Raw genomic sequence first — 15654 nt, forward strand, 5'->3', positions numbered from 1 at the left:
TCCTTTGTGAAGACAGAACCAAAATATGTATTTAATTGGTCTGCCATTTCTTTGTTCCCCATTATAAATTCCCCTGATTCTGACTGCAAGGGACCTACGCTTGACTTCACCAGTCTTTTTCTCTCCACATATCTATAAAAGCTTTTACAGTCAGTTTTTATGTTCCCTGCAAGCTTACACTCATATTCAATTTTCCCCTTCTTAATTAATCCCTTTGTCCTCCTTCTCCCCATCCTCAGGTTTACTACTTTTTCTGGCCAATTTATATGTCCTCTCCTTGGATGTTATGCTATCCCTAATTTCCTTTGTTAGCCACGGTTGAGTCACCTTTTTTGTTTTATTTTTATGCCAAACTGGGATGAACAAATTCTGTAGTTCTTTGAATGTTTGCCATTGCCTATCCACCGTCAACCCTTTGAGTAACATTATCCAATCAATTCTACCCAACTCGCGCCTCAGACCTTTGTAGTTTCCTTTATTTAAATTCAGGACCCTAGTCTCTGAGTCAACTACTTCATTCTCCATCTTAATGAAGAATTTGATCATATTATGATCGCTCCGACCCAAGGGGCCTCGTACAACAAGATTGCTAATTAATCCTTTCTCGTTACATAATAGCCAGTCTAAGATGGCCTGATCACTGGTTGGTTCCTCGACATATTGGTCCAGGAAACCATCCCGTGAACACTCCAGGAATTCCTCCTCCACAGTATTGTTACTAATTTGGTTAGCCCAATCTATATGTAGATTAAAGTCACCCATGATGACTGCTGTGCCCTTATTGCACGCTTCTCTAATTTCCCTTTTAATGCCACCCCCAACCGCTGCATTACTGTTTGGAGGTCTATATACCACTCCCACTAACGTTTTCTGCCCCTTGGTATTTATCAGTTCTACCCATACAGATTCCACATCATCAGAGCTAATATCCTTCCTTACAATTGTGTTAATCCCCTCTTTAACCAGCAATGCTCCCCCACCTCCCTTTCCTTTTTGCCTATCTTTCCTGAATATTGAATACCCCTGGATGTTGAGCTCCCAGCCTTGGCCACCCTGGAGCCATGTTTCCATAATCCCAATCAAATCATACTCGTTTACCTCTATTTGCGCAGCTAATTCAGCCACCTTATTACGAATGCTCGTCGCATTAAGGCACAAAGCCTTCAGGCTTGGTTTTTTTAATGCTCTTAGACCTATTAGAATTATTATTTACTGTGGCCATGTTTGATTTAAACCATTGATTTCTCTGACTGCCACTTTTGTTTTTCTCCTTCCTATCTTTTGCTTTTATCCTCGCTTCCCTTTCCTCTGTCCCCCTGCTCAGGTTCCCAACCCCCTGCCATTTTAGTTTAAACCCTCCCCCAGAGCACTAGCAAACACTCCCCCTAGGACATCGGTCCCGGCCCTGCCCAGGTGCAAACCGTCCGGTTTGAACTGGTCCTACCTCCCCCAGAACCGGTTCCAATGTCCCAGGAATTTGACTCCCTCCCCCTTGCACCATTCCTCTAGCCACGTATTCATCTGAAATATCCTTCTATTTCTACTCTGACTAGCACGTGGCACTGGTAGCAATCCTGAGATTACTACCTTTGAGGTCCTGTTTTTTAATTTACCTCCTAACTCCCTATATTCAACTTTTAGGACCTCATCCCGTTTTTGGTTCCTATTGCGGCATTAATTCGATCTATTTTTGGATTTGACTAAAGTTGATGCAGTATAAAACTGATGAAGGGTCCCAGACCTGAAACGTTAACTCGGTTTCTCTCCATGGATGCTGCCTGGCCTGCTGAGTATTTCCAGCATTTGCTGTTGTTATTGCAGTATAAAACTCCTGTGTCTCATGAATAATGTAATTCCTTCTTTGTATGAATATGCAAATAATCCAGCTGCGCAGAAGAAAACTGTCTCTCCAACTGCAAATATAGTAGCATAACTGCTGCTGTATAATTTAAAATCTGGTCTTGCTTAAAGGATATCCCAATGGGCAGATTGTAGCAAAGCTTAATTGCTGAGGAATGCACAAAAACATCTACTTTTAGTTTTGCAACATTTTAGCCCACCTTGCCAAACTTTCATCTGAGAACTTCACATTTCACGCCACTTCAGATTCTGTTCCTGAATTGTAATGGAAGATTGCAGAGATGTCAGGAGAGTCTTTTTCTGAGCCCTATTTTATCAAGTCATGAAAACTCACCATTACATTGGTTTAAAATATAAAATATTTTCCTTTTTTTAATATATCTATATTATAATTATAATAATTTTTTAAAAATTACACTGTTAATTGGCTAATTTGTATTCAAAATCAATTACATCATGCCTTTTATATCATAATAAAGGAGAGTTTGTTTTTTTTAAAAAGGCCATGATAAACATTTTTATATCTGTTATTCAGTGTTAAAATATGCTATAGGTAGCCATAGTTACAGTTAGATCAGTTGTGGTTTTCGTTTAGATAATGTTCAAAAACTACTGGCAAGTTGTGAAACACTGAAATGTTACATTGGATAAATGTGACCATATCCACTAAATGAATTCAACTATTTTATTGTGTAAAGGGGAAGGTGTTTATTGTTTAAAAATGTGATTTAATAAAACCTGTTTATGCTGATTTTTTTTTTACTACAAAGCCTTATACTGTAGATGGAAGAAACGCACAAAATATGCTGAGCTTTACACAGCAACCAAAATGGTTTTAAACGTGATGAAAAACAAAAGATGTGTGCTTTTAGAATAAAACAGTCCAGGGTGTCAATGAGTTTGCCTCCATGTAGCATAGAATCATAACAGCACAGAAGGAGGTCATTCAGCACATCGTGCCTATGTCGGTTCTCTGAAAGAGCTATCCAATTAGCCCACTCCCCTGCTCTTTCCCCATAGCCCTGCAAATTTTTCCTTTTCAAGTATCTATCCAATTCCTTTTATGAAATTTACTTCCACCCTTTCAGGCAGTGCATTCCAGATCATAACAACTCGCTGCATAAAAAAAATCATCCTCCTTTCCCCTCTGGTTCTTTTGCCAATTACAGGAAACTTTCTGGTATCCGGCACTGACGGGACCGAGCTGGTGCCGTACCATCAAAACTGCCGTAGAAACCAGCGCTAATGTTAAAACATACGGAGCTTTTGAGCTGTGTGTGAATCAACAAACCCTGTTGCTTAGCAACAGCTTCAAAACAGTCGGCTGCAGCTTAAAAGCGTCTCTGTAGCTAAGCAACAGCTTCAGCTAGACCTTGCAGAGCCTGACTGGAAAAAAAAAGCAACGAGAAGTAAAAAAAACTTATAGGAAACAGCTCCTGAATTTTCCCGGTAGATAGAGCTTCTCCGGTTAAACGAAAGTTTGCTGTATCTTAAATCTGGGTCCGACTCTCCTGCCAGTGGAAACAGTTTCTCCCTATTTGCTCTATCAAAATTACTCATCGTTTTGTGCATCTCTATTCAATTTCCCCTTAACCTTCTCTCCTCTAAGGAAAACAATCCCAGCTCCTATAGTCTCCACATAACTGAAGTCCCTCATCCCTGGTATCATTCTTGTAAATCTCCTCTGCGCCCTCTCTAAGAACGGAACCTCCTTCCTGAAGTGTGGTGCCCAGAATTGGGCATAATGCTCCAGCTCAGTCCTAACCAGCGATTTATAAAGGTTTAGCAGAACTTCCTTGCTTTTGTACTCAATGGGCTGGATTTTCATTCAGGAGGCGGGACTAAACCTTCGGGGTTGTAGTCCCGCCTCCATCGAGATGTGGCCAATCCACGCGATTTTAACTTGATTGACCTTGTTGAGCCCACCCAGCGGGCTCAGCAGGCCAATTAAGGGCCACCTGGCAACAGGTGACGTCACAGACTGAAATTTAGCTGTCTAGAGGTTTTGACAGATGAAATATCAGCATTTCACAGCTGTTTGAAGCTGTCAAACACTGACAGTCTTACTTCTAACCTGAGTTCTTCGCCACAGACTCAGTTAGAAATCTCTCCTGCACAGAAGGCTGTCACTTTTGACAGTTCGCAGCCATTCTGCTTTCTGTGCCGGTGAGATGAGGGACTCCCGAGACCTAAAGGAAGGAAGGCTGAAAAGGTAAGAAAAGATAATTTAAACTTCTTTAGACACACCAAACACACTTACCTTTGCACTCATGCACACATCACTCACCTGAACACTGACATCTCGACCCCTCCAAGTCCTTCAACCCGACGGCCTGCCTCGCAAACTTGGCGTGGTTTGGAGCCGTCGGGACTCCCACACTTCAGCATTAAAAATAGGGATTAGGCTAAAAACTGCCTGTTAACTACCTGTTAACAGGCAGTTAATTGGCACTAATCCCTTCTCGCCTCGGGTAGGCGGGTCCCAGTGCGGGCCGGTTACCCGCCTCCTTTGAAACTGGCATGGAGGCGGGTTGGGTGCGGGATGGGGTTGGGACCCCTAATTTCGGGATTTTAATCCCTACACGCCTCCAATCCCGACTCCACGGCCCATTGAAAATCGAGCCCAGTGCGTCTATTTATAAAATGAATGCTCTCCTATACTTTTTTAAAGCTGTTGTGTGTTTATCATTTAGTAGTACATTTATACATTGCAACATGATCCTACTGAAGCATATTTTTATTCAAAGATCACTTTCCGTTATATGTAAAATTCAAATGCATTACTTCTGTGATCTCTTCAGTTTCAAATGGGAAACTTGAATACATAGGGTCAGATTTTCAGTGTGCCGTGAGGCGGGCTTTTAGGCATGCGGGGGGGGCAAAATCCCGAATTCGGGGGTCCCAACACCATCCCGCCCAAAACCCGCCTCCACGTAAGTTTCAGAGGAGGCGGGTACCCGCCCCGCACTGGGACTCGCCGACCCGAGGCGGGAAGGGATTCGTGCCAATTAACTGCCTGTTAACAGGTAGTTAACAGGCAGTTTTTAGCCTAATCCTTATTTTGAGGGGTGTCGTGTGGGATTCCCAAGAGCTCCAAACCACGCCAGGTTAGAGCAGGCGGGCCATCGGGTTGAAGGAGGGGTCGCGATGTCGGTGTTCAGGTGAGTGATGGGTGCATGAGTGCAAAGGTAAGTGTGTTTGGTGTGTCTAAAGTGTGTAAAGAAGTTTAAATTACCTGTACTTACCTTAACAGCCTTTCTTCCTCTAGGCGTCGGGAGTCCATCACTCAGCCGGCACTGAAAGCCGAATGGCTGCGATTTGTCAAAAGTGACAGTCTTCAGCTTTCAGAGCCGATGAGAGTTCTAACTGAGTCTGCGTAGAAGGAGTCGGGTTAGAAGTAAGACTGTCAGTGTTTGACAGCTTCAAACAGCTGTGAAACACTGATATTTCATCTGTCAAAAACTCAGTCTATGACGTCACCTGTTGCCGGGTGGCCCTTAATTGGCCTGCTGAGCCCACTGGGCGGGCTCAACAAGGTCAATCAAGGGAAAATCGCGTCGATTGGCCGGACGTCGATGGAGGCGGGACTAAAACCTGAAAGTTGTAGTCCCGCCTCCTTCCCGACTGCTGAATGAAAATCCAGCCCATAAAGTCTGCGTTAGCCTAGCAGAATCAGTGTGCTATGTTGCAATGGAGTAATCTGAATGAGACTGAAACAAAACCATTATGCCATACTAAAGCTAACTTATTTTGCATTTGTATGTTTTTCCTTCTGATTTTTTGCCTTTACCCCTCCTCTTCTGAAAGTAGTGACTCAAGGAGATACATTTCATTGTGAGTTTCAGTCTTTTTGAGGCTTCCCCAAATGGCTATTAATATTTTGATCTGGACTCTGGTTGTTGGTAGGTTATTGAATTATGGGCCTATCACAGACAAGCCCAACTTTATCCTGATTTAGAATACAGACCTGAACCTCCAGCAGGTGTCACTGGATGATGATCACGATTGGGAATCCTGGCGTGTGTGTGATACCAGCTTCCTCAGCTGAAGTGGCCTAAATTAGCATTGCTGCCAACCCAATCCCACTCATTAGCCTCCACAATTGTTCCCAACCTACTCTAAAGCCATGACACGCATACTTTGACCCAATTCTGTAGCCAGGTCTATCGCCACCTGTGATTAATGCCACAGGAGAGCTACTTTAAAAAAAATAATTAATGGTACAAATACTTTTCTCAAAGCTGTGTAGCCTGGAGACAAGCAGGAAGAAATTGATATTTGGAGGAACATTGGACCCTGTGACTGAAGAAAAGCTCAAGTTAATTGAGAAGGAAGTTCAGGAGCAAGAAACCCTTATTCATGGCTACCATCAGGTATTGGAACAAAGTTGTTGGTTTGTCTACTATGTGAATGCTGCATCAATGTTTCAATTTGGTTATTAAGTGGAAAAATTAGATGGGTAGAAATTTTTATAAAAACATTTCTTGTATCTGCCCCAACACAACTTGCTGCACCTTATGAATACTACTGATCTCAGGTATACACGCCACCTTATAGTTTGTGGCTTGACCTTTTCTCTGTGCATGAAGAAATAAGATGCCATATTCTTCCCTCCACCCTAAGGCTTCTAGTGTCCTCTTCAGGAGTCTCAGACGGTTGGCTTCACTGTCCTCTTGTTACTTCTCGCATGCTCCTCGGGCTGTCCTTAACCTCCCCATGTCAGCTTTCACGTTCTCATCCTGCCTCAGCAGCAGACTTTCCCCTTCTCTTGGACTCACCTGCACTGTTATGTCCTGGTTTAGGTCTGGGACTAGACCCAGTCTTTGCTCTGCTCCTATACTCTCCCAGACAGATTGCATTTATAATATCAGACTCATTCATCCATTGGATATTTATATATAATTTATATTTATGCAATCATCTTTTGGAGATTTCTGTATAGTACATGTAAAATTGTATTTATTTAGCTGATGGGTGTTTTTATCATTTGTAATTTTGGCATAATTAATTTATACAGTATCTATATATAAACAAAAAGGTTGTGTCCGCAGTGCAGCATCGTATCTCGGAGATCTGATTGATTCACGATTAGCACAAGACTGTTAAAGCATTATAACAGATGTGATTACCAGGAACAAATCTCCATGCTTCCGACCTAACTATCATTGCAACCAAGCCCCTGCTTCCTTGTGATTTCTAAACCCAGCCTCCAGGACCTGATGCCCACTCTTTCCTAGCCAGAGCCCCAAGATACAGGAAAAAACAGTGAGATGTATGGAGAGAATTGTGAAACAGAGTGGCAAACATAGAGGCCGTGCAAAATTAGTCTTGTATTTTTTAAAAATTGAATATTGAAAGGCCATTGAGATTGTTGATGTTTTGCAAATACCTGATGTCATTGTTCTCAGTTTGATTTTGTAAAAAAAATGTCATAATGTGTGGGGAGCAAAAATCATACTTCCATTAATATAGCGTGTAAAGGAATAGTGAAAAGTAGTTTCACTTGATTGTGATGGGCAACAAAACAGAAAGATTAGAGAGAAAAAGAAAAGCTGCTTCCAGTATCTAGATGCTGGCAAAGACCTGCGTTCTTTTGGGCCGATTGTCATGGCGTTACCACACCGTTTACGCCTAAAAATTGGGCCAAAATTGCAGGAAATTGAACAACCAACCGATAGCTGGAGGTCCGATTTTCGGGTAGACCTCAATTTAGGTAACCCCAGTTCCCATTGGAAACTGGTTTCATTAATGTATTTACATTGGGTCAAATGATGCAATTAAGACCCTGATGCTATTTACATCTCTGCCCACATTGCTACTGCCAGTTCCTCTACCGACCCACAAACCCTGGGTGGTACAAGTCGGAATGTGGCCATTTCTATGGTATCAAAGGGATCCTCACATGCTCTCATCTAAAATGCTGCAGAGGTTATCCTCCCAATAGAGTGTAGAAGCGCAGGACAGCATACCTGTAGTTCTCGGAGGAGCAATGCATAAGGAGCCTTGAGTTTCTCCAAGGAGGCTGATGCAGAGTTGTCACCTCCTGCAACAAGACCTGACACCAACTACCACAGCTGGCACTGCGTTGCCTGTTGCAATCAAGGTAACTGCAACCTTCAACTTCTTTGCCTGCGGCTCCTTTCAGGCTGCCATAGGGTAATCAGCAACATAAGTCAGTCTGCAGTTCATGCTTGCATTAGGTAACTGAAGCCATGTTTGCTAAATGAAATACTTTCATCACTTTCTCCATGGACAACCAGAAGTATCAGGAAATGGTTTTAAGGTTCACTCAATGTTAAGGCCGGAAGGCTATAAAGTGCCTAGTAGAAAGAGTTCATCAACTTTAGATATTAATCACTGCTCCCATTTTCTCTCGGACAGCAGGTGCTGATAATGGAATATGGCTGCACTAGAGCCACTGGGTGTGGGCTGGTCCTTGGGGTGGGGATCCCTATCCGTACACAGCCGGTGGGACATTCTGCACCCCTGGGGTCTATCTGCCTTTCTTCCACCACATTCCCGGGCCATGGCAGCCTTCTCTTCATGCTTCCTTCCCGCTCTGCTATTCTGCTGTAACCATGTACATCTCCTCTGGACCCATTTGTTTTTATATTTGTCTCATTATCATCTCCTTTTGCCTTGCATCATCATCTCCTTTGCCATGTAATCATTCCTGCCCTCCAGCCTATCTCCCTTTTGTTCCTTTCCTGCCCCCACTTTCCTGGCTCTGTACTTGCTTAAGGGCTGTTCATTTTTAACATCTTCCAGTTCTGATAAAAGGCCATTGACCTGAAACATTAACTCTGTTTCTCTCTCCACAGATGCTGCCTGACCTGCTGAGTGTTTCATAGAAACATAGAAAAATAGGAGCAGGAGCAGGCCATTCGGCCCTTCGAGCCTGCTCCGCCATTCAATATGATCATGGCTGATCCTCTATCTCAATACCATATTCCACCTCTCTCCTCATACCCCTTGATGCCTTTTGTTTCTAGAAATCTATCTATCTCCTTCTTAAATATATTCAGTGACTTGGCCTCCACAACTGTCTGCGGTAGAGAATTCCACAGGTTCACCACCCTCTGAGTGAAGACATTTCTCCTCATCTCAGTCCTAAATGTCCTACCCCATATCCTGAGACTGTGACCCCTCGTTCTAGAACTCCCAGCCAAGGGAAACATCCTCCCTGCATCCAGTCTGTCTAGCCCTGTCAGAATTTTATACGTTTCCACGAGATTCCCTCTCATTCTTCTAAACGCTAGTGAATACAGGCCTAGTCGACCCAATCTCTCCTCATACGACAATCCTGCCGTCCCAGTAATCAGCCTGGTGAACCTTCTCTGCACTCCCTCTATGGCAAGCATATCCTTTCTTAGGTAAGGAGACCAAAACTGCACACAGTACTCCAGGTGTGGTCTCACCAAGGCCCTGTATAACTGTAGTAAAACATCCTTGCTCCTGTACTCAAATCCTCTTGCAATGAAGGCCGACATACCATTTGCCTTCCTAACTGCTTGCTGCATCTGCATGTTTGCTTTCAGTGACTGGTGTACAAGGACACCCAGGTCCCTTTGTACATCAATATTTCCCAATCTATCACCATTTAAATAATACTCTGCCTTTCTGTTTTTCCTACCAAAGTGGATAACTTCACATTTATCCACGTTATACTGCATCTTCCATGTATTTGCCCACTCACTCAACTTGTCTAAATCGCCTTGAAGCCTCTTTGCATCCTCCTCACAACTCACAATCACGCCTAGTTTCGTGTCATCAGCAAACTTGGAAATGTTACATTTGGTTCCCTCATCCAAATCATTGATATATATTGTGAATAGCTGGGGCCCAAGCACTGATCCCTGCGGTACTCCAAGTCCTCGCCTGCCACCCCAAAAAAGATCCATTTATTCCTACTCTCTGTTTCCTGTCTGTTAACCAATTTTCAATCCATGCCAGTATATTACCCCCAATCCCATGTGCTTTAATTTTGCACTCTAACCTCTTATGTGGGACTTTATCAAAGGCCTTCTGAAAATCCAAATACACCACATCCACTGGTTCTCCTTTGTCAATTCTACCAGTTACATCCTCAAAAAAAACTCCAGTAAGTTTGTCAAACACGATTTCCCTTTCATAAATCCATGTTGACTTTGTCTAATCCCGTTAATATTTTCTAAGTGTCCTGTTATCACATCCTTTATAATAGACTCTAGCATTTTCCCCACTACTGATAGGCTAACCGGTCAGTAGTTCCCTGTTTTCTCTCTCCTTTTTTAAATAGTGGGGTTACATTTGCCACCCTCCAACCTGCAGAAACTGTGCCATAATCTATAGAATTTTGGAAGATGACAACCAATGCATTCACTATTTCCATGGCTACCTCTTTTAGTACTCTGGGATGCAGATTATCAGGGGATGTATCTGCTTTCAACCCCATTAATTTCTCCAGCACACTTTCTTTTTACTAATACTAATTTCCTTTAATTCCTCCTTCTCGCTAGACCCTTGGTTCCCTAGCATTTCTAGGAAGTTATTTGTGTCCTCTTCCATGAAGACAGAACCAAAGTCCTTGTTTAATTGCTCAGCCATTTCCTTGTTCCCCATTATAAATTCTCCTACATTTGTCTTCACTAATCTTTTTCTTTTTACATACTTGTAGAAGCTTTTACAATCTGCTTTTATGTTCCTTGGCAGTTTACTCTCATGCTCTATTTTTCCCCTCCGAATCAATCTCTTGGTCCTTTTTTTTGCTGAACTCTAAACTGCTCCCAATCCTCCGGCTTGCTACTTTTTCTGGCAACTTTATATGACTCCTCCATGGATCTAATACCAACTATCTAATACTATCCTTAATTTCTTTTGTTAGCCATGGTTGGGCCGCTTTTCTTTTTGTGTTTTTGCGCCAGAAAGGAATGTATAACTATTGCAATTCATGCATTCGTTCCTTAAATGTTAGCCATGTTTCCAGCATTTTCTGTCTTTATTTCTTATTTTCAGCATCTGCAGTATTTTGCTTTTGACTTAAATGTGTGCTCCTCTTTCTCATGATGGGTAATAATTCAAGTGTTAACTGGAAAGCAGTATTTTGTTTTTAGGACTAGAACTCTACTTTCAAAAGTATTCTTGGGTTTATAAGTTACAGATTATTTGATATAACAAGAATATCTTCTATTAGTGCATTTAAGAGCATTTATTATTTCAGGAAAATGAAAGACTTTACACACAGGTGAAAGAGCTTCAGGTCCTTAATAAAAGAAATGAAGAGAAAATGTTCACAGAAACTCAGCACTTAATGGCTGAACTGCGTCGAGTAAAGTAAGGCTTTAAATATTCCCTGTTTAGAAGTTCATGTGTGCATTGATGGTCTTAATTCCTAAATGACTTGTTTGTTTGTTTAAAGTAATACAGGTAGAGCGTCCCGAATCCGGCAACCTTAGGACCGAGGCCGAGCCGGTTTTCCGGTTTTTCCGGACTTCGGAACGTGTTTCTAATGTCTGAAGTCCGGAAACGCCCGAGCCCAGGTTGCCATATTTCCGGACTTCGGACATCAGAAACATGTGCCAAGTCCAGAAATGCCCAGGTTGCGCTATTTCCGGTTTTTGGTAAGCCTCCCTCAGGGTGTCCGGATTCCGAAACATTTTACGGATTCCGGACCCCTGCCACCAATCGTCCCGGATTCCGGAACTCCGGATTTGGGACGCTCAACCTGTAATACCAAATTTCAGCTGTTGCTCAGTTGGCAGCGCCCTCGTCTCTGAGTCAGAAGGTTGTGGGTTCAAGTCCCACTCCAGGGACTTGAGCACATAAAGCTCGGCTGACACTCCAGTGCAGTGCTGAGGGAGTGCTGCACTGTTGGAGGTGACGTTAAACCGTGGCCCTGTCTGCTCTCTCAGGTGGACATAAAAGATCCCATGGCACTATTTCGAAGAAGTGCAGGGGAGTTATCCCCAGTGTCCTGGCCAATATTTACCCCTCAACCAACATAACAAAAACAGATTATCTGGTAATTTTCACATTGCTGTTTGTGGGACCTTGCTGTGCGCAGATTAGCTGCCGCGTTTCCCACATTACAACAGTGACTACACTTCAGAAGTACTTCATTGACTGTAAAGCGCTTTGAGACGTCCGGTGGCCGTGAAAGGCGCTATATAAATGCAAGTCTGTCTTTCTTTCTTTCAAATACCTTAAGTGCCATACAGTCTTACTCAACAGTATCAGCAAAAGTACTTTTATCACTGCAGTGCAGCCCTTGAAAGTGGCATAATTCCTGCTGAAAGCTATTGCAAGCTGTCCCACGCCTCACTGTTTTGGAGATGTGCATTATATTTGTGCTGCTTCACGTGTTTCTATTATCCGTCTTTCGGATGAGACGTTAAACCGAGGCCCCGCCTGCTCTCAGGTGGACGTAAAAGATCCCATGGCAGTATTTCGAAGAAGAGCAAGGGAGTTCTCCCCGGTGTCCTGACCAATACTTCTCCCTTAACCAAAACAGATTATCTGGTCATTATCACATTACTGTTTATGGGAGCTTGCTGTGCACAAATTGGCTGCCGCGTTTCCCACATTACATCAGGAACAAGGTAGATGAATTAGCTGTGGAAATAGAGGTTAATAATTATGATCTAATTGGGATTACGGAAACATGGTTGCAGGGTGAGCAGGGCTGGGAGCTTAACATACAGGGGTATTCAGTATTTAGGAAGGATCGACAAAAAAGAAAGGGAGGAGGGGTAGCATTGCTAGTAAAAGAGGGGATAAATGCAATTGAAAAGAAGGATATTAACTCAGTTAATACAGAATCTATATGGGTGGAGCTAAGAAATAGCGAGGGGCGAAAAACATTAATAGGAGTGGTATATAGGCCTCCAAATAGTAAAATAGAGGTTAGGGAGGGCATCACGAGGGAAATTAGAGAAGCGTGCAATAAGAGCACAGCTGTCATCATAGGTGACTTTAACTTACATATAGATTGGACTAGCCTAATCAGTAAAAATAATGAGGAGGAGGAATTCCTTGAGTGTTTAAGGGATGGTTATCTGGATCAATATGTCGAGGAACCAACTCGGGAACAGGCTATATTGGACTGGGTACTGTGCAATGAGAAGGGACTAATCAGTAATCTTGTTGTACGGGGACCCTTGGGTCAGAGCGATCATAACATGATCGATTTCTCACTCGAAATGGAGAGCGAAGAAATTGACTCAGAGACTAAGGTCCTGAATTTAAACAAGGGGAATTATGATGCCATGAGACGGGAACTGAGTAGGTCTGATTGGACAACGTTCCTGGGAGGACTGGAGGTAGATAAACAATGGCAAACATTTAAAGATAGAATGACAAAATTGCAAAAATTGTTTATACCAATCTGGCATAAAAGGAAATCTAAAAAGGTGACTCAACCGTGGATAACAGGGGAAATTAGAGACAGCATAAAATCCAAAGATAGGGCGTATAAAATAGCCAAAAAAAGCGCCAGAGCGGAAGATTGGGAACAGTTTAAGATAGAGCAAAGGAGGGCAAAGGGCATGATCAAGAGGGGCAAAATAGCTTACGAAAACAAGCTGGCGGAAAATATAAAAACTAACTCCAAAAGCTTTTATAAATATATCAAAAGGAAAAGACTGGTGAAAACCAAAGTTGGTCCATTGCAGTCAGATACGGGGGAATATATAATGGGAAATAAGGAAATGGCAGATCAACTAAATGCATACTTTGGGTCAGTCTTTACGAAGGAAGACACAAAAAACCTCCCTGGGATATCGGGAAAAATAGGGACATTGGCAAAGGAGGAACTGACGCAAATCAATATCTCTAAGGATATGGTGTTAAGGAAGCTAAAAGGATTGAAGGTGGACAAATCCCCAGGGCCTGATAACATGCATCCTAGGGTACTGAAGGAGGTGGCCCTAGAGATAGCGGATGCACTAAGGATGATTTTTCAGAATTCATTAGACTCGGGAACAGTGCCGATGGATTGGAGGGTAGCTAACGTTACCCCACTATTCAAAAAGGGGGGTAGGGAAAAAGCAGGTAATTACAGACCTGTAAGCCTTACATCAGTTGTGGGCAAAATGCTGGAGTCCATCATTAAGGATGAAATAGCGGAGCACTTAGCAAATGGGGACAGGATAGGACAGAGTCAACATGGATTTACAAAGGGTAAATCGTGCTTGACTAATCTATTGGAATTTTTTGAGGGAGTAACTGGTAGAATAGATGGGGGAGAGCCAGTAGATGTGGTGTACCTGGACTTCCAAAAGGCCTTCGATAAGGTCCCACATAAAAGATTAGCATGGAAAATTGAGGCTCATGGGATAAAGGGGAAAGTTTTGGCGTGGATAGGGAACTGGCTGTCAGATAGAAAACAGAGAGTTGGAATAAACGGCTCATTTTCTGAATGGCAGGCAGTAACAAGTGGGGTACCACAGGGATCTGTCCTGGGCCCCCAGCTGTTCACAATTTACATTAATGACCTGGATCAGGGAGTCGGATGCAGCATTTCCAAATTTGCAGACGACACTAAACTAGGAGGGGGGGTGGGCTCAGAGGAAGAGACCAGGAAGCTCCAGAGCGATTTGGACAGACTGGGCGATTGGGCGGATAAATGGCAGATGCACTATAATGTGGACAAGTGCGAAGTTATCCACCTTGGGTGCAGGAACGGGAGGGCAAATTATTATTTAAATGGCAATAGATTGGGAGAGGGGGAAGTACAGAGAGACCTGGGTGTTCTTGTACACCAGTCACTGAAGGCGAGCATGCAGGTGCAACAGGCGGTCAAGAAGGCAAACGGTATGCTGGCCTTCATAGCAAAAGGGTTAGAATACAGGAACAGGGATACCTTGCTGCAGCTGTACAGGGCACTGGTGAGACCACACCTCGAGTACTGTGTACAGTTTTGGTCGCCTCATCTGAGGAAGGATGTTCTTGCCATGGAGGGGGTGCAGCGGCGATTCACCAGGCTGATACCAGGAATGGCGGGAATGACCTATGAGGAGAGACTATGTAGTTTAGGGATGTACACACTGGAGTTTAGAAGATTGAGAGGGGACCTCATAGAAGTGTATAAAATTCTGACAGGTCTAGACAGACTGGATGCAGAAGGAATGTTTCCCTTGGCGGGTGAGAACAGAACTAGAGGACATAATTTAAGGATAAGGGCTAAACCATTTAGGACAGAGATGAGGGGGAATTTCTTCACTCAGAGAGTGGTGAACCTGTGGAACTCATTGCCACAGAGGGCAGTGTACGCCAGCTCATTAAATATATTTAAGAGGGAATTAGATATATTTCTACGGGCAAAAGGGGTTAAGGGTTACGGAGAGAAGGCGGGGACGGGATACTGAATTAAAGGATCAGCCATGATCTCATCGAATGGCGGAGCAGGCACGAAGGGCCGAATGGCCTACTCCTGCTCCTATCTTCTATGTATCTATGTATTACAACAGTGCCTCCACACTTCATTGGCTGTAAAGTACTTTGAGACGTCTGGTGGTCGTGAAAGGCGCTATATAAATGCAAGTCTTTCTATGATTATTCTGTGCCCTTTCACTTCCCATAATGACTTGTTTAGGGGGTAAAGACTACAGTTATAAAATATGTGCAGTTTTCTTAAAGCACAAAAGACTGCTGTAAAATGCAGGCTACCGTATTGTCTGGCATTTTGCAAGTTTCTGGGAGAGGAAAACTGGCACAAAAGCATATCTTGCCATTTTAATATGAAGGGATATTTACTAATCCTAGCCCCTTTAGGGCTACCCCGGATCAGGCGTAATTCTCAGACATTCACTTTCAACT

At 43.2% G+C, this 15654-nt stretch overlaps 1 protein-coding gene across 1 annotated transcript in view; it reads left to right on the plus strand.

The window, feature by feature from the left end:
• Positions 1-15654, plus strand: part of cep162 (centrosomal protein 162) — a 208103-nt gene that overhangs the window by 109426 nt on the left and 83023 nt on the right. Inside the window, exons 17-18 of the mRNA XM_085997703.1 lie at positions 6102-6233; positions 11060-11172. Of these exons, the coding sequence (XP_085853829.1) occupies positions 6102-6233; positions 11060-11172 (245 nt within the window). The remainder of the gene's footprint in view (positions 1-6101; positions 6234-11059; positions 11173-15654) is intronic.

This window comes from Somniosus microcephalus, chromosome 9 (assembly GCF_052327205.1).
Source record: "Somniosus microcephalus isolate GS21.2 chromosome 9, FLI_Smic_1.0, whole genome shotgun sequence".
Classification (NCBI taxonomy): domain Eukaryota; kingdom Metazoa; phylum Chordata; class Chondrichthyes; order Squaliformes; family Somniosidae; genus Somniosus; species Somniosus microcephalus.